General features: G+C 45.4%; 1 protein-coding gene across 1 annotated transcript in view; it reads left to right on the plus strand.

Annotated features, from left to right (window-relative positions):
• The window catches only part of KSR1 (kinase suppressor of ras 1), a 62799-nt gene that overhangs the window by 14196 nt on the left and 24366 nt on the right, over window positions 1-24237 (plus strand). Inside the window, exon 2 of the mRNA XM_068415358.1 lies at window positions 19636-19776. Coding sequence (XP_068271459.1) covers window positions 19636-19776 — 141 coding nt within the window. The remainder of the gene's footprint in view (window positions 1-19635; window positions 19777-24237) is intronic.

Raw genomic sequence — 24237 nt, forward strand, 5'->3', positions numbered from 1 at the left:
ACAAGGGCACACTGCTGGCTCATGGTCATCCTGTTGTCCACTAGGACCCCCAGGTCCCTTTCTCCTACGCTGGTCTCCAACAGCTCTGTCCCCAACTTGTACTGGTACATGGGGTTGTTCTTGCCCAGATGCAGGACTCTACACTTGCCCTTGTTATATTTCATTAAATTTCTCCCCGCCCAACTCTCCAGCCTGTCCAGGTCTCTCTGAATGGCTGCGCAGCCTTCCGGCATCTCAGCCACTCCTCCCAGTTTTGTGTCATCAGCGAACTTGCTGACAGCACACTCTAATCCCTCATCCAAGTCATTAATGAATATATTGAATAGAACTGGTCCCAGAACCGACCCTTGCGGAACTCCGCTAGACACAGACCTCCAACTGGACTCTGTCCCGCTGACCACTACTCTCTGGCTTCTTTCCTTCAGCCAGTTTACAATCCACCTCACTACCCGATCATCCAGACCACACTTCCCCAGTTTAGCTGCGAGGATGCTGTGGGAGACTGTGTCAAACGCTTTACTGAAATCGAGATAGACCACATCCACAGCTTTACCATCATCTATCCACCGGGTAACATCCTCATAAAAGGCTATCAAGTTGGTTGAGCAAGACTTCCCCTTGGTGAAGCCATGCTGAGTGCCCCTAATGATCCCCCTATCCTTGATGTGCCTAGAGACAGCACCAAGGACAAGTTGCTCCATCACCTTTCCGGGGATGGAGGTGAGGCTGACCGGTCTATAGTTACCCGGGTCCTCCTTCCTGCCCTTTTTGAAGACTGGGAAGACATTCGCTTTCCTCCAGTCCTCAGGCACCTCTCCCGTTGCCCACGACTTAGCAAAGATGATGGAGAGTGGCCTAGCAATGACTTCCGCCAGCTCCCTCAGCACTCGTGGGTGCATCCCATCAGGGCCAATTCTCACATTGGAATGGCTATTACAGGTGGCACGGTTATGAGACAAATGGAGCCTTGGCATTGCTTATCTGAACTGGGTATCTGAAGCAAACTCCTGACAGGTTATCTGCTAGTCTCAAGGTTCAAGCTCAAGTGAAACTACATAGTAGTTGGCTTTATAGCCTGGGCCCTTCCTTTCAGCTGTTGTGTAACCCAAAAGTTTTTTCCTCTCTTTCTCCCATCGCTGTGTTTGTTGGTTCATAAATATCCTCGCTGGTCTGAAGCTTGGTGCAGCTGCTAGAAGAGTATTTGCCTTTGCAGCAGAAGGCAGGTTGCTCTGTGTCACTGAAAGAGTGTTCCCCTCCCCCAGAGTTGGCTATTATTTATGCAACATGATCTAACCCAGAGTGGCTGGGAACCGATGGTCCAGAGTTCATTTCCAGTTATTATTGTAGTACAGAGTCAGTCTGGTTAGAGGTACTCATTTCCAGCACAGAGCATATACCCTTTGAAAGCACAAACAAACTCTAGGTCAGTTTTACTTAGCTTCATACACAAGTGTTTCAGCTAAACAGGAAAAGCAAGCTAGAGCTGAAGCACTGCAAGAAGCTGGTTCAACAGTCGCCCATACTACACTAAGTAATGTTCCTTCCAGTAGAAGAGAGATTCAAGGAGCACTAAGCTCTAAAACAGCAGTGGAAGCTTCCCTTTTTAGTCTCTAGAGATGTATTGAGTACAGTTCTTAGCTTTGCCTCAGTAAGTGTTTGAACTCCTGAGCTAAGCCATAGCTGAATAAAACATATGCAGAATCACCTTGCTAGGTTGGGGGTCAGACTTCAGTGGCCCTGGCAGATGTGGCTGTTTTGACTGTAATGGCCTGAGCAATGACACCTGCCGTCACAACCCTGATGTGGTATGTGGGTGTAGCTACTCCAGAGTTCAGTCATCCTAGCTACCACTAACTGAGCTAGTCATCTTGACTGCAATGCTTTTTTTTCTTATTATCTAGGATACTACTAGAAATCCTTCATAGACAAGATCACCCGAGGCCCTGGCTTTGAAGGCAGGCATGATCAGAAGTTGTTGGCGTGGTCTTCTAGACTGGAGATTAAAGAGGCTGAACTAGGTGAATCACTACCATCAGAGCATGAACTTCTAGCATTGGGGTTCTGTCTTTGGTGTTTGTACAGTCCCAACAACAGTAATCCCATTGTAACTACAGCCAGCACGGGAGCACTGCGTTAGGTAGGGTGCTTGGCTACTAGCAGTAAAGCCTCCCTCAACTCTACTTTGCTGCATGCTAATACAGCAGTTTTTTTGGATTTGAGGCTGAAAAGACACTTTGTGCAGCTCAGTATCTGTACCTGGAGATGAGACTGCCTTATGGTAATTCCCTTTCATTGCCTTGTTCCAGCCAGTAATCTGTGTGCTGCCCTGGGAAACGGGGTCAGGCAGCTCATGGAAACAAACCAGTGTCATAGGCTGTTAAATTCAAAGGCAAAGTTTAATAGGGCAGCAGAGCCTGAGTGGGGAAGGGTTGCCTGAGCTGGACAAACAGGTCACACAGGTTCCCAGACATTCTGTCCTATGCCGGCAGAGCACCAAGGCTGCAGGAGCTGGATGCTCTCAGGCAGGAGCAGCACCAATACTTTGTAAGATCAAAGTTTAGCAGAGTTGAGGCTCCATCAAGTACTTGAGTGTTTAAGCTTTGTTTAGCAAGAGTCCATCAGAATAGTCACTAATTTAAGTTCTTTGCAGTTAATTAAGTTCCTCCTACAAAGCACCACTGGTGTCATTAAATTTACAGTTTCTAACCCAAGATTAACAGCTTCACTTTGGTCCTTGCTGTAGTCTTTCCTTTAGGGAGACATCAGCTTGGATATCATGATCTGTCCATTTCTGCCCTAGTTAGGGAACAGAGGTCACATCCTGCTTTGTCTCTGTAGAGGCGACTCCTACTCTTCCTGTTGCCTCACTCTTTCTGTTCGTGTCCCTGCAGAATAGCAGGGGGGAGTAGGAAGGAAGGAGAACTAGTCCAGTACAAAACCTCATTCAACACACAGTCAAAGAAACCCAGCAACTGAACAGCAATTTTATAGCGGAGTAAAACAGTAGAGCTTGTGCACGTTGCTCACCTCAGTAACTTCAAAACAAAACCAGGAAAAAGGCAATAAATAAAGCCTTTCTGCAGCACCATTCTTCTGCTTCGTAGCATTTCCCCACATCTCACGTTAAACCCAAGCTTCTTCAACTAGTCCTTCATTCTCATTACAACAACACTGACTCCTTCAGTGGGATGGTCCTGGGGTTTCAGAGAGGATTTTCTACCTGTAAACCACTTCAGGAACGTCCCTCCTGTGTTTTTGGGTGATTCTAGAACAACAGAATGCTGTTCTCCCTTGTCCTAATTTCAGAGAAGTGCATTTCTCAAACTGTGTTAAATCTCACAAATCTTTAGCCTTCTGCCAATAGTAAAGTGAATACACCAGGAGTGTGAGTACTTCTACGTTAGGAAATCATGAGTGTTTTGGAGAAGGGATTCTTCATCTAAGGATACCTCAGGCATAATTAGAATTTCTGTGTTCATTGTACTGTAGCCTAATTGTGAGATGTGCTTACTCACCATGTTGCATGAGAGCTGGTTTGGGGATACTTGCCTAATGGGAGGTATGTCTTAGACGTCATGGGCTAGGCTCTCTGTTCCCTCACACTGTCTTCCCACTTGTAAGCCACTTACTAATGACATACCCAGCCCTAGAGGAAAGATAAAGAAAACTCATACAATCCATTGACTCCATTTTATTTTTGAATTGTTCTAGGAGTCCTTTCTAGAGCTGAGCTGTGGGTGACCTGCTTTCTACTTGGCAGCTGAATCTCAGTTAGGCTTGCACAGATTTTTCATTCCTGTGTTCCGTGACTCAGTGCATTGTACATAGTGCTCCAGAAGCATTCACTAAAATCAATGAGCAAACTGAAAATCTCTGATCCCTCCTGCATGGCAGAACATACCAAAGTTTTTCTTTTTTCCTCGTGAAATCTGAAATAAGGAATCTTGCTTTATACGTTCAAAGCATTTTGAACAGGGCGGGTTTTAGTGTGTTTTGTTCTTTCTGACAATCCTAAAATGCAATCTCATAGCAGCTTGTTAAAATAAAGCTGTTTTGCTGTTTTAAAAGATACTTTCAGAGAATGTGGCAAGTTGCCACATTCCAGTTAAGCAATTTCCTATAGTTGACTTTTTTTTTTTTTTTTTTTAAAAAAAGTGTGGTTTTCTCAGCCATTTCCCTCTTCCATTTTTACTCCAAGAAGCAAAACAAAAAAAAACCAAAACAAAAGCAAACCCCCACCCCTATTTTTGGGTGACTGTGCTCAGTCTGCTCCCTTTCTCTTATCAATTGAAGGAAATGATTGGCAGTGGCAACGTTGTAGAGACAAGATTCAAGGTGCAGGGTTTTTTGCAGACAGCCTGTGGAAGCGGACTCGGGAGCATGATACACTAGGCTGAGGACCAGCTTGGGCAGCTGAACTGCTTGCATTGAGCTACCACATGCCAAGCACAAGGCTCTAAGGTCAACTGCACTGTTAGGGGAACAGATGACACACAGGACCTAATCCAGCATTCTGGGAAATCAGTGAATCTGGGAAATCAGTTTCAGGTAACTTCAGTACTCCTTGAGTCAGGTCACAGCTGGAAAGCTAATAATAGTCTGCTGCTCATTATTTGCACTTTCAAGATTATACTGTAAACAATCTAGTGGAATTTATAAATTCCCTTTGCCAAAACCCAAAAGACAAATAAGACTATGAAGAGAGGATGGAGGTAGGAAGTTTTCTGGTTTAAGATGTTTTGGAATCAGAAGCTGGATACTAAAGAAAGACAGCTGATACTTAGGGAATCCTGCTATTTTGTTTACTCATCATGTGATGGCTGAGCAAACCTCAGTTTTGTATCTGTGGAGATCCTTAGAACAGCTGAGCTTTGGAAGGAGAGCTGATTTGCTCTATTTTCAAACTACCTTCTGAAACAAATATTGGGAAAGGTGTATGTGGGCACTGACCATGCCTATGAGATAGGTAAGAAGCCATCTGCAGCACTGCTGGATCCCTCAGACGTGTGTAGGCCTTCACTGTGTGTCTGGCCTTGTTACTCTGGAGGAGCGCTGTAGGAAGAATTACTCCCATCAGGGTTTTATATCACACCTAGCAGGAGGTGTGGTAGAGTACCAGTGGCATTTAGAGTCTTCCATTGTACAGGTGTGGTGTTTCAGTTTTTGAAAGTATCCCAGGGAAGTTAGTATTTTCAGTGATGCCTAACTTATTCGCATCCCTTTTGGAAAGATCAAGATGAAATACTGTAAATAAAAACCCACAAGTGATCTTTGTATAATGATGAAGAGTTGGTTGGCTGCAGTGAAAAATCTTAAAGCTTAAGGAATGAATTTGTATCCAGTACTCAGAACTGTCAGTTCACAGGCAGAAAAATACAACATAGAATCCCTTTGTCTTTTCCCTGCCTCGTAGAAGGGGAGTATTTCCATTACAAAATAGCATACAGGCTTGTTACAATGGCTTTTTATTTTCCCATAAGAAGGCATGTGTTTTTTCTCATTTCTGGTCACTGTCGCTCAGCGGAGTCCCTCCTATGATGCAGTCATCTGAGCAAGAGATGGAGCAGAAATGTGGATCCCCAGAGGCTGCTGAGCTTCTTCTCCAGTGGATAACCAGAGGAGACGCTCTAAGACAAAAGGAATATAACTAAGCACATGTAATGTGAAAGGGGAGATGAAGAAGTATGTTGAAGAATGTTTCTCAAGGAGACTGTATAGCATGAAAAGTAAAAGATGTAAAAAAAAATTGTAAAGCTCAGCAGATGAGTGGATTGAAGAACAAGTGTTTGAATCACTCTGTAGAAATGTTGCTACAGGCTGATGCTCTGGGATTGTTTTCTGAATCTTGGAGTGAGCGGAAGGTCTGGCTATAAGTGATGGCAAATGTGAGAACTTTCCTGTTCCAAAGACCTTTTTCCAATCCCCAGCTGGAGTGAAAAGTCAGGCTCAGATTTTTCTCAAATTCTGCATAAAATAATTTTTGGACCCACATGTAAAATGCTTAAATTCTGATCCTGAACTGGCACTTTCCATGTCATTATACATTTAATGCAGAAGTGAAGTCTTTTTAAGTGCAGGTTTTTTATTAGAAAAATATGTTTTGAGAACTTTGATTTGTTTCCATAGCACGCTTTGAAAATGAGAAACTTACCTAAAACACTTTCATGGAGAAGTCTTGGTTTTAACAAACTGTTTGGTACAATGCACTTCTCTTAAACAAGCAAAACCAACCAAACAAAAAAACACCCAAAAAGCCCACCTCCTTTCCTGACTAGCTCAGAGACAAACGTGCTGTGTGGAGTTTCTCTGGAAATTCACAGACATAATGGATATTGTATCTGGCTTAACGGTGCTGAACTTGGAGTTTGTTGTCTTTGTGTGTGTGTGATCATTTTTCAAGTGTTGATTAAAATCTTTCCAGGCTGTTGTGTGATGCCAAATAGCTGTTGCAGTACTGTCTGTTGTGTGGCCAATTGTTGCTTATCGGTCTCCTGTGTATTTATTGTCATACAACTCTTACTAGGCCAGCAACTATATTTTCCTCCACTTTCTAAGTGGGCATGACATGGTTTAGATGAAAGTCTCAGAGTCACAAATAAAAAATGTTCTCTTGTGGGATGGGAGTCTGAATTCAGGTGTCTCCACTCTAAATCCTGTATTTGTACTTAAAATAATGGTTGAAACCTCCTGTGGTTGCTACAGGCAAACGTTAACCAGTAAGACAGAGCCCCAAAGAGATTTTTGGAAAAACAAAATGTGAGCAGTGAGCCATGGCAGCTTTCTCACGCAGTGTCTGTGAAAAGAGAAATGTGACCCCAGTCCTTGCCAAAATAACTCCATTCTTTCTGGTGGAAAGCTAATGATTTGGAGCATTTCACAGAGTAAGGTTTCTTAGCTAAGATTTCCCAGGGTACAGAGACATAGCATCTCCAGATCTAAGACCTGCAGCCTGCTCCTATGTAGACTTAAACGTTTTCTGTATAAACCTCTTCCCCAAAGTCCAGCCCAGCAGATGTTTGGGGAAGTGTGTGTGTCGGAGGGAGGAGGGGAAGGTGGAAATCTTGAAATGCTCAAATAATTGAGTCAAACAAGCAGAGGATTTGATTTTGTTGTGTTTTGTTGCCTTCCCTTGGTCTGCTAGTAAGCCCAAGTGCTGCAGAGAACAAGCTGCTGATCTAACTCATTCCCCAGCCAATACTTGGGGGAATGGAAGAGACAGGAGGTTTGTGAATGTATTTTGTTTTATTGAGGCTTCAGAAACAGAAATGTGTAAGATGAAAGGGAGATGGTTGGGAAGGCAAGGGGAAGAGAAATGTGAAAAAAACGTTTGGGATTAGGGACAGCATCCTGGGCAATAAACTGCTTCATTAAAGGAGCTCAGTTCCTTCAGAGCGAGCACTGGGAGCTTTCAGGCTAGTCATGCAAGGTCTTGCCCCTTGGTCCCTCACTGTCTCTGATGAGAGCTGTGGGTGCTCAGCACCTTGCAGGATGAGGCTTGCAATGAAGAGGAAAGGGAAGTGCAAGAATGGGACGGGGACCTAGAATTAGTCATTCCCTTCCTGACCTTGCTGAAGGAAATGTCTGGCTTTATATTTTTGGCTGTAAACTCTACTTCTTTATTGGTGCTGCAAGTTTACACATGCACAGGTTGTTGGTTTCTTTATTCCTGCCTCCCCCACCACACTATCAAATACACTTGAGAGTTCTTTTACACATGTGAGAATGATCAGTGCATTCATAAAAATGATGGAGGATATTATCTTTAGAGGCACTTTAAGTTTTGAATTTTACAGAGAGATCCATGAGTTGTAACACAACCCCTATCCCCAAAACATGACCTGGTGTTTCCTCTCCAGATTACGGAGGTTTTGTAATCTTTCTCCCTGCCACTTGCTGCTTTCTGGCTGCAGTCATCGTAAACCGGCAGGGGATTTGGGGTAGTTGTTTTCTTTATGGGAGGAGAGATGCAATGGATTTGCCAAGACACTGAACAATTGTAGTTATAGGGAGAAGCATAGTATTAGTGTTATCTTTGGGCTGCATTCACCTCTGTATAACTTTACAGGCTACAGCAGATAATTTGGACAAGTAATTGTTTGTCTGTAATACTTTGAGAAGCCTGTGTTGTATTAGGGTCTGAGCACCTCATAAACCCCTCCCTCTTCCCCAGCTCGATGAAGTAGGGTAGCACTGTGTACGCTCTAACAAACCAGGAACTGCGCCTCGGAGAGTACAAGATGCGGAACCATCAAAGTATGTGAGCTCCTCACTCGCTGTTGAAGCCTCCAGGGGATCTGGTCTGCACTGGTTTGCTTAGGAGCATGCAAGAAATAGGAGGGAGGGCAAGGATCCGAGTCTAGGTTTCCCCAGCTGTTAAGAAAGATTTATTCAGGCCTGATCTTTGCTTGGGGCACGGAGATGGAAGTCTGTCATTTCTCGAGGCTCCCCGGATTTCTTTCAGTGCTGTTAGGATACGGGTCAGTGTCTCAGCCAATGTAGAATCCCTGGAAGGGATCTCAGGAGATCCTTTTTGCTGTCTTGCCAAAGGCATGAGTAGCTCTGCCTAGTCCATTTCTGACAGATGCTTGTTAACTTATCGTTAAAGACCTTGGTTGAGGGCCAAGACTCTGCTGAACTAGGCTTTGGGAAGCTTTAGCTGTTGACCAGGTTCCGGACTGATGGTGATACTCTTCCAGATGGTCACCCAGTTTGAGTTGGTTGAGATTTGGCTGCATTTGAACAGATACAGGATCTGGGAACTCTGTGGAAGGAATTAAATGAGTGAGAACAGGAGGTGTGCTGTGCTTGGACAGAAGTATTCTTCATAGCAGGGTAAATCCATAAGCCTGCTAAATGGCACGTGCACTAATTTCATGAGTGGATGGGAAACCTTAACAGGTCCGTAGGCCAGTTTGGAGTAATGGTGTCCTTCAGCATCCGCTTTGTGCAGGAGGAAGTATCAGTCTTCCTGTGCTCCGTATGGAAATACAGTTAAGCCTAAAGAAGCGTGGCTGAGCTAAAGCAGCTAGATGGGTGCTGGAGAGGAGTCTGAGCTGAGAGGCGGCTGAGCTGGAGATCTGATGTGGCAGCAGCAGGGTTGCAGCAAATGGCAAGTACAGTTCTTAGTCTTGCAGAGCACTCAGTCATTCTGTTGCAGTTGCACGTCCTCAGGTTAAAAAGGAAGGGGGAGGGCTTTCATTTTTAGTGTGTGGTGGGTGTGAAATCTTTGATATTTAAGAAGAGGACTGTTCCGCAGCTGCATTAGGCTCGGATGCCTCCCTAGGATGAAATCTTTGAAGAGAATCATGTTATCAGGTACAGGGAACCACTTGATGGTGCAGTTTCATCCTCCCGCTCCCACTTTTAGCTGGGGAGGCCTCAACTGCGTGTTTACAGCTCTCAGTCTCTGGAATTGTGAAAAAGAAAAGAGGGGAGAGAAAAGAGATGGTATGTGGCCTCCAAGTGACCCAGAAATGATGCTGTCTGCATCATCTGACAAAGCAGAAATAACATACTGTAGTGTTTGGGCAGTGGCTATTGTGTCAGCCTCAGGCATGACTGAAGGTTCAAAGGAAAATCCATCCATCTGGTGTTCCACCTCTCCCTATCCCTCTACCTCTCTCTGCTTTTATTTACTAATTTCTCTTAAGGCTTTTTTTTCCCCTCCAGAGCATACCTTGTCTGTACATTTCTCTGCTGGCTTGTGCTGGGCCCTGTTTTGCAGGGTTTGTTTAGCAATGCATTGAGGAACTGTTTCCTTTTCTTTTACAAGTAAAACCAAAAGTCCTTAAGTCAGCCTGGACACCCAGGTTCTGCAGAAGCAGCAGGCCGTCAGTTGTTTCTGTGCGGAAGCCGCTGCAAGTAAGGCTGGCATCAAACTCCACGCGTAGACCCTCCGGCGTGTGAGGTACCACAGCTCCCTGGCTGTGGCATGCTGGGGCCTGCAGAGCGGCACCCCCAGAGTGCTTGTTCCCATCTGTGTCATCGCTCTGATCTCCTCTGCTTTTCAGAAGCTCCATCGCAGTCAATGTTGCCATGATCTAGTGGTTAGATGAGAGGACTGAAAGTTAGGTCTTCCGTGACCTGTTTTTAGAACTGCTCCTTGACTTTGTGCAAATTATTTTTAATCCTCCTTTCTCTTTCTTATTTTTAATGAGATGCTGTCTCATGGGGTCTTGCGAGCATGTTAACGTTCATCAGCTGGTTTTGGCATTCAAAGCAGCGGCACCATTCTGCAAGTGTCTTTTTCAAAGGGGGCTGCCCTGTGGTCCAGCGTAGCAGTAACCTGCGCACGTGGTGCCTTTGATTGCCCTTTATGATCAGTGGAGAGGCGGACAGGAAACAGGCCCAGGGAAGGGAGTACTCTGGCTGCTGTTTTAGCAGAGCCAGAACTAGAAGCCAGGCCTCACATCTCGGACAGGAGTCCTGCTCACTCGGCCACGCTTCCTTGCTGAATGAGTCAGCAGGGTTCAAGTAAGTGAATGTGAATTCCACAGACTGCAGGTCAGTGTCTGACACGTATGCGAGCTCCTTTCCTCAGCTACCATCTCAAATAAACACACGAATCTGCTACCAGATATTTATTTGTAATGTCTTATCTGCTGGCTTGGTCTTACTCATATATGGCTGGTGAAGATACATGTCAAAACGTCATCCTTTAGTGGATTCAGTTATTTTTGAGGGCAAAGCCATGTGGGTGAGAAATTGAGTGACCTCATTTTTTAGGATACAAACAGTTTGAAACGTTTTTTTTTGCATCTTTTCATCTTATTTTGGGTTGTGTGTTTTGCTCCTGTGCAGCTCTTGCGCTTGCCTTGAAAAGAGCTGTTTGAATTCTGGATTCAAGGTAGCTTTGAAGTTTGTGAGATCGTAAGATGCTCCAGCTGAATCCTGCATCATCTGCGTGTTCCTAATGAAAGCACAGATGGGAAGGATGGTTTTCTGTGTGGTCGAACGAAATGTTCTATGAACAGGTTTGGATGAGTTTTCGCTGCAAACTGAGCATATGCCATGTTCAAAGGGTACAGACCCCCTCTCTCCATTTCACCAGGCAGATTTGGTTTTAAACCAGTGAAAACCAGGCATTGGCTTAGTTCTCCCTATACTGGAAAGGGAACAGTCCATGTTGTTATAAGGTATCTTTATACCTATACGTGCAACAAGCTAGTCCTCTGAACACAGGGGGGAAATGAGAATTTCTGAGACTTCAGTTGCTGCTTGGTGATGCTATGATCAGATGATGATAATAATTCAGATAGCCGGGGGCATTCAAATGAGTCAGCTGCTTAAAGCTTAAGTTCACAGAAGGAACAGATCAATGTTGGGTTGTGTGGCACACAGGAGTTGCAAAGACAGTTGATTTGTTGTTAGTTGAAGGGTACTGCAGACCGTTACTGTGAATCAGAACTGTTTAGGGTGGTTGACTGAACAGGGAGCCTTGCAGGCACGTGTGAAGCGGCTTGCCCTGTGTCTGCAGATCCCTGGCAGAGCTGAGACTAGAAGCTATGTCTTGTGATCCTCCGTACATCTGCTCCTGGCTCTGTGCACAGTTTGCAGGACAGACCAGGAAAACCTCAGGACTATTTCTGCATAATGATTCTTTGGCCTTATTCATGTCTCCTCTGGTCGGGCACTTCGTCCTGGTGTATTTCTTTGGGTCTCCTCTGGCCCCAGAGGAGTGTTGAGGCTCAGCAGTGCTCTGATGGTGAACTGTCATTGCCTTGATTACTGCACAGCAGGGAGGCTTGGGCTCTGGACACACTTAGCATTGCTGCATTTCAGTCCTAACTGGAGAAACCAGCCAGCATTTCTACAACTGTGGTGTTTGCTGCTTCCCGCCAGTTCGGTGTTCCCTCCCTCTACGGTGGTATCCAGGTGACTTATTAGCTCTGTTGGGATCGTCTTCCCAAAACCCACGAAAGAGAAGGTCTGTTCTTATGGCCATGTCGAAGATGGGAACCTGAGGCAGAGTGGATAGCAACAACGGTGTCTCAGCAGCGCCGGTTTCCCTCACTGCTGGGCTGTACTTGGGAGCGAGCCGCTGTGCGTGCCTTGCCCCGGCGAGGTCAGGAAGGTGGCTGTCGTGCCGGCCATCTGCACAGAGGCCTTCTGAGCTCTTGTGCAGATCAAAGGTTCTTCCCCAGCTCTCAGCTTTCATACCTCAAAGCAAGCAGCCGTGCATACAGAATAGCTTGCTCTATAAAAATGAAATACTAGTTCTTTCCTTTGCACGGATCAACTCAGTTGTACCTTTTTCCTTTTTCAACTCAGATGACTTTGAAAAAAGTGTCCTGAAGTACACTCACATTGCTGCTGGTCCCTGAATGGTTGCTGAGATCTTTATCGGTTTCTCACATGGTTGCCGAGCATGACTTCAGAGACAAATTTGGCAAGTCAGATTCTGACGTTTTTGTGTTCTCTTCAGTGCTCAGGTTGCTCAAGATCTTTTTTGGTCTGCCTTGGGGTTTGTCTGTATAATGGCACTGGGGAAAATAGGTAAGAGTCAGCTAAAGGTGTGAAGTGAATCCACTTTCACTGGATGCCTTAAAATGACTCATCTTACTTTCCCCTGTGTCCCATGCAGAACAGCTCCAAGTTCAGAAGTTTTGTCTTCTGTTTCAGGAGGCAGAAATGCAGAACCTCCCTCCCTGAGATACTGACCCAGCTAGTGCAGTGTCCTGCTACAGCAGCAGCTGTTGTCTGGCGCGTCAGAGAGCGCACCCTTGCCCTCTGGGTCCTGTTCTTGGCAGGAGGTTAATAGAGCAGTTCCTTCCTGATTAATTCCTGTCTGAAGGAAGATAGATGATTTGCATTTCTCTTAGCCACATGTAAGAGCTGGGTCATACATTGATCTGATCCTTTTAAAACTTCAGCCACCGGCTTGTTAAATTGCAAGGCAGTAAGTGGTTGTAGGCTTGGAAGTATTGCTGTAAGCTCGGATTTATCGTCTTTTCAAGTGCTGCCAGACTCCGTGAGATTTCATCTCCTGGGACAGAAGAAATACGATCTGCTTTTGAACATGTGCTTGATTTGTTGATTAAATAATGACAGTTGTTTGTTTTGGGTATTGCAGAAAACCCTCTTCTAAACACTGCATATGTTTCAAGTCATCAAGAAAAGTTGTAGGCATCAGTGAGCAGAACATTGTAAGTCTTGTGCAAGTGTGAAAACGTGGCATTTAGTTGTGAAATAATAAGAGAATCCAGCTTGGTCTCTAACTGTTGATATTCTGAAGGAATCTTCGGCTGGCACTTTGCTGTAGTAGAGTCCTTATCAGAGTCCCTCTGGCTGTCCCTAAGTTGTTTAATGTATAGTTTCCATTCTGTGCCTCAGTTTCCCTTTTTTTTGTGAATTGAAAATAATTATTCTCCCTGCTTTTATAGGGTATTCCAAAATATGTGGATTAAAAACACGGGAATGAGCTAGGGAAGACTTAAGAAAAACGCAAACTCTTCTATCCTCTGCTCCTTTCTCCCTGTTTGGATCAAGTGCATTAAATTCAGACTGGTTGGGCTTTGGCCAAGTGCAAAAGCTGCAGTAGATTTAGCGTGCTTGCCTTTTAATGACTGCTGGAATAAGATGCCACTTTTCTAAACATGAATAAAGCATAATTGACAAGAAGCTGAGAGACACTTGACCCCCAGATGCATGAAGCTTATTTTCTCTGGTTAGGGACCGTAACAGTAACATTCTCTGACAAATGCAGCTAGAATGTGATTTCTGATCAATTTACCAGAGGTCAGAAATATTTAGGCTGCAGCTTGAATACTGAATTCTTCCAAATCATGCTTGTAATATCTCCTTGCCTGCCAAGGACTTCTTAATTTTGCACCCTGATGTCAGTGAACTAGTTTTACAGATGCTGTTGCTTTCTTGTGTCATGTCTGCAGAAGTGCAACTGAAAAACCTGTGTATGTTTGGTTTTTGTTCATAGTTGTTTAAACTCCCAACTGTTGGCTTGAGGTCATGGATATGGGCAAACTTGTATCTCAAGAGATCTGCTGTTTATTTTGTATAAATAAAAAAGTACAGGCTTGGCAGTTTTTTCCTAAACATCTTGGGCCTGATTCTCACATATGCTGTAAAGGGATATTCATTTTAAAAGTGCTGTAAGGAGGAAATAAACGTGCATCCAGGACCGCACCTTGCAGTTCTTGGAGCAAATGAGAACTGGGTGTCCTGGCCATGAGTTACACCAGGCACAGAGAAGGAGGGCTCGAACGGAGCACACCCTGTAAGCAGCCATTTGCTCCAGCTGCTCCGTATCCTCTCTCTGTTCTTGTTTTTTCCCAGCTCTGTGGGTTTAAGGCAGTTGGAGTATCGCTGCTTCTGTTGTGGGGCTTGCCATTTGCGATGAGTAGTTGGCAAGCAGGCAGTGAATAGCTTACTATTGGCTTTATCTCTCTGTCTAGTTTGTGGTTGGAGACCTGCATGTTGTTTGTGGGTTTTTACGTGCGTCACTGAACCCAGAAGTTTTATTATATTCTCAGAAAAGGGTTTTGCAACAGCTCAGCTATTAAAGCCAAACCATGTAGTTTAGTTAAAAGTCTGGGCAGGAAGTAACGAATTGAAATTCATCCTAGGGGAGAAGCGTGGTGCATGTAGGGTGGGAAGAGAATGCAAATATACTATTTATAGGACTAGGGGAAAACAAATTTGGACTTGAAGAGTAAATGTGAAGGACTTATCATGGGAAAACCAGACTTGGCGATCTAAGATACCCAGATCTGTGCTGTCAGACCACTTTCCCATTTTTGTGAATTATTTTTTTGTTATATCCCAATGAAGAAGAGCAGTTTGACATTGAAATCTGTGCTGCATAGAGTACCTTCCAGCAGTATCCTTCTAGTTTATGCTATGGATGAGACTTGTCAAGTGGAAACATTGGAATCCATATTTTTTTAAGCAGTACGAAAATAGTTGCAGACAGCACCTGCTCCAGGGAGTTTATGCGATACAAGCAGGCAGAGCCACAAGCTTGCATGGAAGAGGAGACAGATGATTTAATTTGCTCATGGTCAGACAGCAGGTCAGCAGCAGAGCTAGGAGTGGAGTCCAGCTCACTGGAGCCAAGGTCTATTCTCTTACTCATGAGATGTGATGCTTCTAGCGTTACACTGAAACTTGTGAGGAGAACGTTTGTGGGGAATGCAATAGTGACTGTACCTCAAGAACATCCCTCCTCAAAGCAGCATGCTGTCCTCGTGGTACTGCAGATTGTAACAGGATGACGCGGGGCCATATATTTTTGTGTAATTTCTTTTACTTAATTTGTGATTTTTAGTTTATAAATAGATGCTAAGTCCGTTTTGCCTTCCACCATCATTTTTGGAACAGATTCTCACACTTTTTCTTGCCACTGTCAGTGCTTGCCGTTCCCTGCTTTATACTGGGTCATGTGCTACTTTTAAGGCATTGCATATAATTAATGTTACATATAAGTAAGCTTGGAGCTCTAGCTTCAGAGAGTATGCTGATATCTTATCCTTCTTCCAGGAAAATACATCTTGCCTGATGGGAGGCCCTACACTAAAATAATAAGATTACAATCACACCGAGGAGCTGAGCTGCTGCTTTTACACATAGGCCTGTCACAGCTGGCTGTACCAGTTTCAAAACCACTGTGCAAACAATCTTGCTTCTCTCCCTAGGTGCTCAGCAACCTTGAGGTATGCCCAGGAATGGGGAAGGGGTGAGGTGACCCGGGGGAAGAAGCAGTAACATGCCACAGTACCCTGGGAATTCTACATACCGTGGCTTACAAACGCACAGCTGACTTGTTTGCCTTTGGCTGGATTTTGTGGTTGCAGTTTGTCTATCAAAGTGCGTATCGTCATCGAATCTCGCTTGGAATGGCCTCCAGAAAAAGAGAAGGCTTGGGTGATTTCCGTCTTCCTTCCCCTTTCCGTGACATATTGCACTGCTGGGAAGCTATTCTTGATTTATGTGGGCTGACTTCTGGCATGTTGGGGGCTATTGGGTAGTCCTCAAACTTCCTGCGACCTCTTCCTTCTGTCTCTTACTAGGGGACCTTCCTCCTCTATTCATACCAGTTCTTCGTTGTTCCTGTTGCCTCCATTCCCACTCCGTGTTCTCTGTTAACCCCACTTCTAGCCTATGGGTTGCCAAGATCCCCTCTTCTCTCAGAAGGGCAGATGCGCTCCCCTCGCTTCTGTCAGGGCTTTGACTATCCTGTTCCCATCTTCACCCGCAGCAAAGTCCCTCTTTCTCATTCTAATCCCTTCCTCCCTAATGTCTTTCGAGGGAAGAGCCAGGATGCAAATATGATGCGTTTGGAGGCAGTAAGAACAGAACCAAGTATCTTGAGTGGAATGAAACCCTAATGATGAGAACGTAGGTCTTCCCTGTTAAAAAAGGAGTTTTAGGGCAGGTGATAGACAAAAGTGACAGTCAAGATCCATGGTTAGTGTTCAGTCTAAACTGTGAACAATTGCTTTAACTGTAGGAGACAGTAGTGTGAGCCTCTCCCCATAATACAGGAGTCACCCCCCAGCTGTGCTCAGACTTGTTTGTCAAGGCTCGGTAGATCTGCAGGGTCGCACTGCATCGAGTGCGGGCCAGCTGGCTGTCCCGGGTCAGAATGGGGGTGATACAAGGCCGAGCCACAAAGTGGGGAGAAAGTACGATGAGATGCAGAAAAAAATTAAACCAAGCATTTAGCAGGAAGATCCTTGGAACAGCATCTCCAAACTCTTTTCTGACCTGAGTGTGAACGGGAGAGCTCGCTGGATAGGCTGTTGTGGGAAAATACGTATGAGAGTGAGAAAGCAGAAGGTCATGACTGAGCCAGCCAGTGTCATCATCTGCGTCCCGTGCCTGTGCTGAGTTAACTCTGAGGGAACGGAGCATGCATACTCCAGAGACATCTTAATTTAGGGGTGTGTACAACTGAGGTGCAACGGTGTGGGAGAGTACAGCTGACAGCAAATTCAAGAGTATGGGTACAGGCAGCACGAGCTGCAGCAGCGTTCAGCAGTCACAGTCACACTGTGGCCCTGTGCCGAGGGAGCGAGCTGCCTCGTCTCGAACTGGCACAGAGCGCAGGCACGGGGACGTGGCTGTCGGGGGTGCCCGGGCCCCCGCTGAGCCCAGCGCCAGCCCCTTTGGAGCCCAGCTGCCTTCGGCAGAACCTGCACTGCTCTGCAGCGTGGGGTCTGGCTAGAGAAAGCAAAGGGTGGAAAAGAGGAAGTGCTATCATCCCCTTTTTGTAAAAAGAGGTACTGAGACTGAGACCGATTGAGTGGGATTTCCAAGGTAATTTCTTTTAGGTCTTACGCTCCAATGCCACGTTAGGAAGTTCTGGTTAAAAGGTTCCTCTGGTTTCGGCTGGGCGGTCAGAGTGTAAATGCGGAGGGATGGCTGAGTCTTCCAGGCCATGGCAGTCCTTTTATTGCACAGCTGCCTCTCCTAAGAGTGGCACTGCTTTGCATTTCTGTATTCATTGCAGGAGGAGTTTGAATCACTTTTGTTTGTATTAACCCACTTTTTGGTAAATCTCAAACTCCATGACACCACTGTCTGAATTCAGAAGTGTGTGGGCAGAGACAAACCTTGCTGTTACACCTGATAGTTGTGAGGAGTCAGATTGCTCATAAACCAAACCCCTCAGCTAACTTTACAGGAAAGCACGAGCTAGAAATGCCTTATCAACAGCTGCTGGCTTGCTTCATTGCACAGAACTGGTGGTGGTTCTGCTGCCAGCATGCAACCGCCCTCCAAGAAACATCCAGTGCAGTATTGTGGTTGGGGGCTGCTGCTGCCGCGTGGCTTCCACTGGCTTCAGCTGCAGCTCCAGGGCAAGTGATCTATCTGCTGCTTCCACTCACGTGTCAATAGCTGAGTGCTGAGGTCGCAGCCACAAACATCCAGCTGGATGTGCTGGACTCCCCCACTGGGGTGGGGTCCCTCCAGTCCAATGCTGCTGCCATCTGTTGCCATCCCAAGGACGGCTTTCAGGGCTTTTCCTGCTCTTGACTACCAGTCTTTGGCCATATGCAAAAACTGAGGCCCACAGTGGCTTGAGTCCCAAGAAATTGTGACTGTCACTAGAAACATGGTCTCATCACCCATTTTTAAAGAACAGGATTGGCAATGTAATGACTTAGCAGAGTGTAGTTCCCCTGTGCAAGTACAGGTCCTGCTGCTCAGTGCTCGTTTCTGGTTAACTGTGTTTCTGTGCGTGTTCTGTCGTTATCCCCTGCAGAGCCTTGCTTATTTAACAGGGTTGTGTGTAACAGCACATGGATCAACCTCATGATTACACATTTGCAGGACTAGGTCACAGTAAACAAGATGAGAGGGAGAAAGAATTTCCCCCTTACAATAAAACGAGTGATTCCCATATACTGCCAAGGAAGAATTTGCATTTGTTCTAGGACACTTACTAGGAAGCAGTAGCTCTCCCAAACGGATGAGCAGGCCAAAAGCATTATGCTCTGTACAGGGGTTGTTCACTTGAGATCAAATGCAGTATCTATTTTCCCTATAATATCTGACATATCCTTTATCTGGGGAAGGCAGAGATGATCTAATTCTCTTTCCCGTGTATAACTGAGATTGTGCACACAGGTCATGTATGTCATCATTCAGATACATAGACCAAAAATATTTTGAGCAGAAACTTGAGAGATATTATCGTGGTCAGAGAATCCATGTTTGTTTGTTCCTTTTCATTTGAAGTCTGATCTTGTCCTAAATGCTAGAATTTGTTGACTAAGAACATAGTTTGTAAATCATGGATCAGCTAACTTGCTTTGAGGCATTGTTTTGTTAGGAAGGTTTTGAAGCTTAAGTCTGCCCCACGGGAATGTGTGACATAGTGAGAAACCTTTTGAGAATATTTTCTTTTTGATAAGCAATAAGGCACAAATAATATTCCTTCTTGCCGTTTTATTTTTCTGTGTCTGAAGTGAAGGTTTGTGTGTAGTGCATTTGGCACGAGATGGTCAGGTGATAAAAGCTTTGGAATAAAACTTCAGAATAGAGTAGAAGATGTACAACGATCATCTTGTCCAACTGCCTGAATTTTGTTCTTTTAAGATAATTGTTTTTGATGTTGATTTTGTAATAGGAAATGCCCATCAGATAGCAGGCCTCAGAGCCTTGGGTACTTTGGCTGTTCCTACCTTACAGATCTTCTACCCAAATGAAGGCCAGATGGAAGAGAATATAACAAACATATGGGAAGGAATGGATGAGAGGGCAGACAGTCCTGCAGGTTAGACTAGCAGCACCCACAGCATCCAGAATGAGGTTGCACATACATGTGCATTGCCTTTAAACTGAATGTAATTAATTGTTTCAAATGGCTTGGACACCCTTTTATATTTCCACATGACACCCAGCCTCCGCACAAAACTTTTGTTGAGACGGGTTTAGAGAAGAGTCCTGCAGGGATGGGTCCTCCAAGGTCCTGCCTTCTGCTGAAAGGTTGAAGAAAAAGGATGCTCAGTGTGAGGGAAATGCTTCCCTGGATGAGTTTCCTTGAAGGCTTGTAAGAGTATGTCAGTGTTATATCATGAAAGAGCCCCACTCCCAAACTCGCATCCCCTTTGGCTAGGGACTGTACAAACAGTGCCCAAGGAGCTTAACTGTTTGCTTTCTGGATCCCAACAGGTGAAACTGATCGACTACATCCACAGACAGCGGCAGTGTAAGCTGAGCGTGCCCCTGAACGACAGGACAGCAGAGCTCAACAGCTACCCACGATTCAATGACTGGTTAGACATTGTCAACGTGAGGAAAGAAGTTGTACAGGTAAGGGGAAGACAACCCTCCGCACAGAACCTTCCTGCCCTCTCGAGACCTTCACTGCTGCCTGCTGGGTTTAAGTTAGTTTCCTGAACTTACTTTCAGGCAAGGTGGGATTGTGTGGGTACAGAGGGGGACCTTTGGTGGAACGGGTGCTTCCTCTCTCCCAGAAGCAGTGATCACCCAGTGGGAGTGCTGAAATACTCCCTTCCCTTTGGCCTCCTTCCAGAGTTCATGGGGGTCTTCTCATAACAGCAGTTGAAGCAACACTGAAGGTGCAGCGGTGACAATGAGAGAGCAGAAAAGCAGCCTGTTGCTGTGGCCAAACTGCCAGGCTCCCAACTATTGTTGGTTTCTAAGGTTACTGGAATTGCCTGAGCCTAAAAGAATGTCTTTGTAGCTCTTTTTTAAATCCTTTGTGATGCCTGCAGAACTGGGGGAAGGGAAGAGGTGAAGAGAAGGGGTAGAAGAAGAGGGGAGGGAGGTGGACACTTCAAATCTGCCACATCCTGCTAATTCAGGGAGCAGACAGGGTTGAGACTGCCCTTCTGTATGTGTGGTCACTAAAAAGGGTGAACAAATTCGGTTTTGGTCTAAGGCAGGAAGAGAACATTTTCCAGCTGTTTATTATTTTTATTCATGTTCTCTTGCTACCCCCTCCCAAGCAATGACCAGTGTAATGAACTACGTTCCTTCTGTTCTCTGGGACAGAAATATAAGAGGTGTACAAAGCATTTAAATTCCTCTGTGATTCCAAATGTATGGTTATTTTTCAAAATTTGTGCATCCATTTCGTGCAGCTGCAGACAGCTTCTGTAGCATTTGTATTAGCTGGACAGGAGAACTGCAATACCCATTGGGTCGTTAAAATTATTTTTGGGTAGGCAGGCTGGAACAGGCTGTAATCCGGGGGCAATGGAAATAGCTGGGCTAATAAACCAATTGCTCTGTTCTTGCAGTGATTTTTTTTGTACTGTTATTTCACTGCTTAGAAAATAGCAATGCAGCCACTGTTGGTGTTTGTGGCATGGGCATGAGCAGTCAGTGAAGGGGAGATGTTTGTCTGTGATGAGTTGTCTTTCAGAAATGTTAGAGGTATCACGGGATCATTCCTGCTGTTGCTTAGATTTCATGCAGCATGTGAACCCCATTCCAGCTGAATGCTTTCAAAATGGAAATCACTGACAGAAGGAGCTTTAATAGGTCAGTTATTAAGAAATATATAATGGTTTCCTTGAGCTTTGTGCACACTGCCTATGACATGACTGGGGAGAGAGGTGGCTAGGGAGCCTTTAAAGAGATGGCCGAGAAGGTCAGACAGTGAAAACGGGGACAACTGAGTCCCACACCTGGCTCTGTGCTGCTGTACAAGATACACTGGGGAATGACTTCCCATCACTAAGGTGCTGTTAGCTCGTCTGTAAAACTGAAATAGTCACACTGGGTTTCCTTCTTAATGCTTCTGAAAAGTGCTACAGAGAGAAAGAAACCCCCGCAAATGTAATAATGTATTCACGTTAGGCACATAGCCCTCTCTTCTGGAGACTTCTAGGCTCTGAAACTAGTTGGGGAAGTTGCCAAGTACCTGTAGCGTGTTGGAGAACAGCTGCAACAGAGCCCTTCCCTGGCCACCTCTGCGGTCTAACCAGGAACAGCAGGTACAAAGCAGGAGGTGCGTGCAGGTGAAGGGCTTTCCTGTGGCCCACTGCTTGTCAGGGACAAATCAGAAGAAAGTTCATGGTTTTTTTTCTTTTTTAAATGGTTCTGATTCCCTTTGCATTTCTGGTGTTGCTGGAGGGAGTGTTTCAAGATTGCGCTGATCTGTGACATAACACTTTTGAAAAACAGCCGAATTGCAAGCAGTTTTATAGCTCAGTGTTAGAGAAACAATGCTCTTTTTCTCTCTGTCTTTCCCCCTCCCCTCTCTCCCCCAGTCCTCTCCCAAATAAAGCTGCCATGCAGGGAAGCACAGAAGCTCCCAGGCTCTCCTGTCAGAAATAGAGCACCGGCTCTAATTTAGAATATCTGCTGACTCCTCTAGTGAAGACTATTTTTGCTCAGTGACTTGGTCTAGACATTGTGAAGCTTGAAAGCTCTTGCTGTTATAATTGCTGTCTTGTTGTCGGGCTCCTTTCTTTCTTTGAAAACCTATATTTAAAACAAGAGTAATGACTGCTTGTAAAATTCTTTAGTTCTGGAAGAGATTACAGTAATAACAATGCACTGTTTATGGCGTTGGGCAACAGCTAAAACTCCTGCGAACACGGATAACAGGGAGCCGGTCGTGCTGCGTAGAGTGAAAGGGCTGTTCAGTGTGGACCTAGCAGACCTGGAGGTAGGTGGTGAATTCAAGCTTTGAGTTTGTGATCCTGTTTGCTTTCTGTGAATACACAATTCTGAGGGGTAAGGAGACTTTGAACCCCCACCCCAACTTGTGCTGTTTCTGTTTCTTTGTTATTGTTCCTCTAATCAGTTGCCAGACTGATTTTTATCATAGAAAACGGTGGCTAGTGTGGAGCAGGCTCTGCTTTGGAGCTGGGCTAATATTGTTCTGTAACTTTCTTTTGAAGTATCTTTCTAGGAAATGCTGGAGTCCTTGGTTTTGACTAGGAGTCCTGGGGATTGATTAGCGTGTAGGCTAATACCGAAAATGATGCATAAAGGGTTAAATATGGTGGATTGAAACTAGGAAAAGAGATGCTTGAAGTGAGAACTAGAAAAGGCAGGACAAGGAACCATACAGACAGAAGATATATTTAAGCTATGTAGTGGTCTCCAGTGGGTAAAAGTTGCTCTGAAAATGGACCTAGAGAAATATACTCATCTGGAATGTCCTGCTCCCCTTGAAAGTTGGAATCAAGAATTGAAGGGGCCATAGGAGTGAAGAAGGATGTGAACAGAGCGCTGTCCCTACTCTTAGGCTGATGGAAGAAGTCTCTGGCAGAGCTGCTTACTAGGTTCTGGGCCTGGGGCGTGTCTACCAAAAAAAAAGATATTAAAAAGTCTCTATTGGCTTATTTTCTTTAGCACAGAAAAAAATCCTGTCTTTACTGTTGTTCTTCCCAGAAACATCACTATTATATTTGTTCCCACATATAACTTGTCACCATCTTAAAACGTAACTTAAGAACATAGTCATCTCCTTATCATCTCCTGAAGCATGTCTGAACCAGCCCTGCGCAGCGTGTAGCAGGGGTTCCAGTCAATCAAGTTTGGAAAGCTGTTTTTAGAGTAGGTAACAGTCGTGCACAGGGAGGGGCAAATCCTGCCCTGGTGATCGCTGGCTATAAGGGGGGATTTGCCACTGGGGAGACTACGTGGGAGCAGATGAAACAGTACTGTGGCTGGGTCTCATTTATGGCTGTTCCACTTGGGGAATGTATTTGACTCCCAATGTCTACATTTTTTCATAATAACTCCTGTTTTCATGTGAAACTTCCCTCATTCCCCATTTAGCGTTTATGCCAAAGACCTGATATCGTGTAAGTAGTTGGAAGTGGTTCCTGAGCAAGCCCGGGGCAGCACTTGGCACACTGGGGAGCAGAGCAGGACAGGCTCGTGCCTTGAGTAGGAGTTGTCTCCTGCTGCCCTTGTAGAAGTCTGTGGAGGATGAGGCATTGGCACAGGGTTGGTGCTATGAGACCATGGCAGACGGTCGTACTTGCATGGACTGTGATCCAGCTTGTTGCAGATTGTGCTGATGAGTTGTTGGAGGAAAAGTGTGGGGTTTATGTGTGTGCATCCTGACTTTGGTTGGGGGAATAGAAGCAGATCTGCCTGAGCCTATCAGGTTTCCCCAGCTGTATCCTCTCATCCTTTTCTGTCAGCATATCTGCATGAACAGACCATGAGGACTCTGGCCATTTGCTGGGGATTTCCATGGCTCTGGCAGCAGAAGCTCTGACTGGACTGCCCAGATAGCAGAGATCCTGAATGTGCTAATTGTGTGCATGCAAATTAACTCTGTCCTGCAGGCTTCCTGAACCTAAAGCTCCATCGCCACGTTCCAGCTGAAGGCCCCTCCCCAGAGTAAACAGCTCTTGGAAACTATTCCCTACTACTGCCAGGGTTCCCTTCCCCTGCCAGGGGGTCCAGGTGCCCCTTGCAGCCTTGTTCATTGTGAGTGGTTCCTGCCACGAGGTCAGCACAAGGCTCACGCTACCCCTCAGAGCTTGCAGTGAAACACTGCAACTGCCACGTCTGTCTGCCCCCAGAAAAGCAGTAAGTGACAGCAGCTGTCCTGTCTACAGAGAGCAAACGGAACGGGAATGCCCTGAGACTGGCAGCTCCTCTCCACCAGCCTCTGCTGTGAGAGGTGAAACAGCGAAGAAACCGTAGCCCGTGTATACTCACAGCTTAGTGCAAGCTAGAAATTTAATGGGAGAGGCTTTCCAGAACGCCCAAAAAATCTCCAGAAATTTAATGATACAACAGTTTTTCAGTACCTTCCTCACTGGACACCAGAAA

The sequence above is a fragment of the Nyctibius grandis genome, chromosome 18 (assembly GCF_013368605.1).
Source record: "Nyctibius grandis isolate bNycGra1 chromosome 18, bNycGra1.pri, whole genome shotgun sequence".
Taxonomy (NCBI): Eukaryota; Metazoa; Chordata; class Aves; order Nyctibiiformes; family Nyctibiidae; genus Nyctibius; species Nyctibius grandis.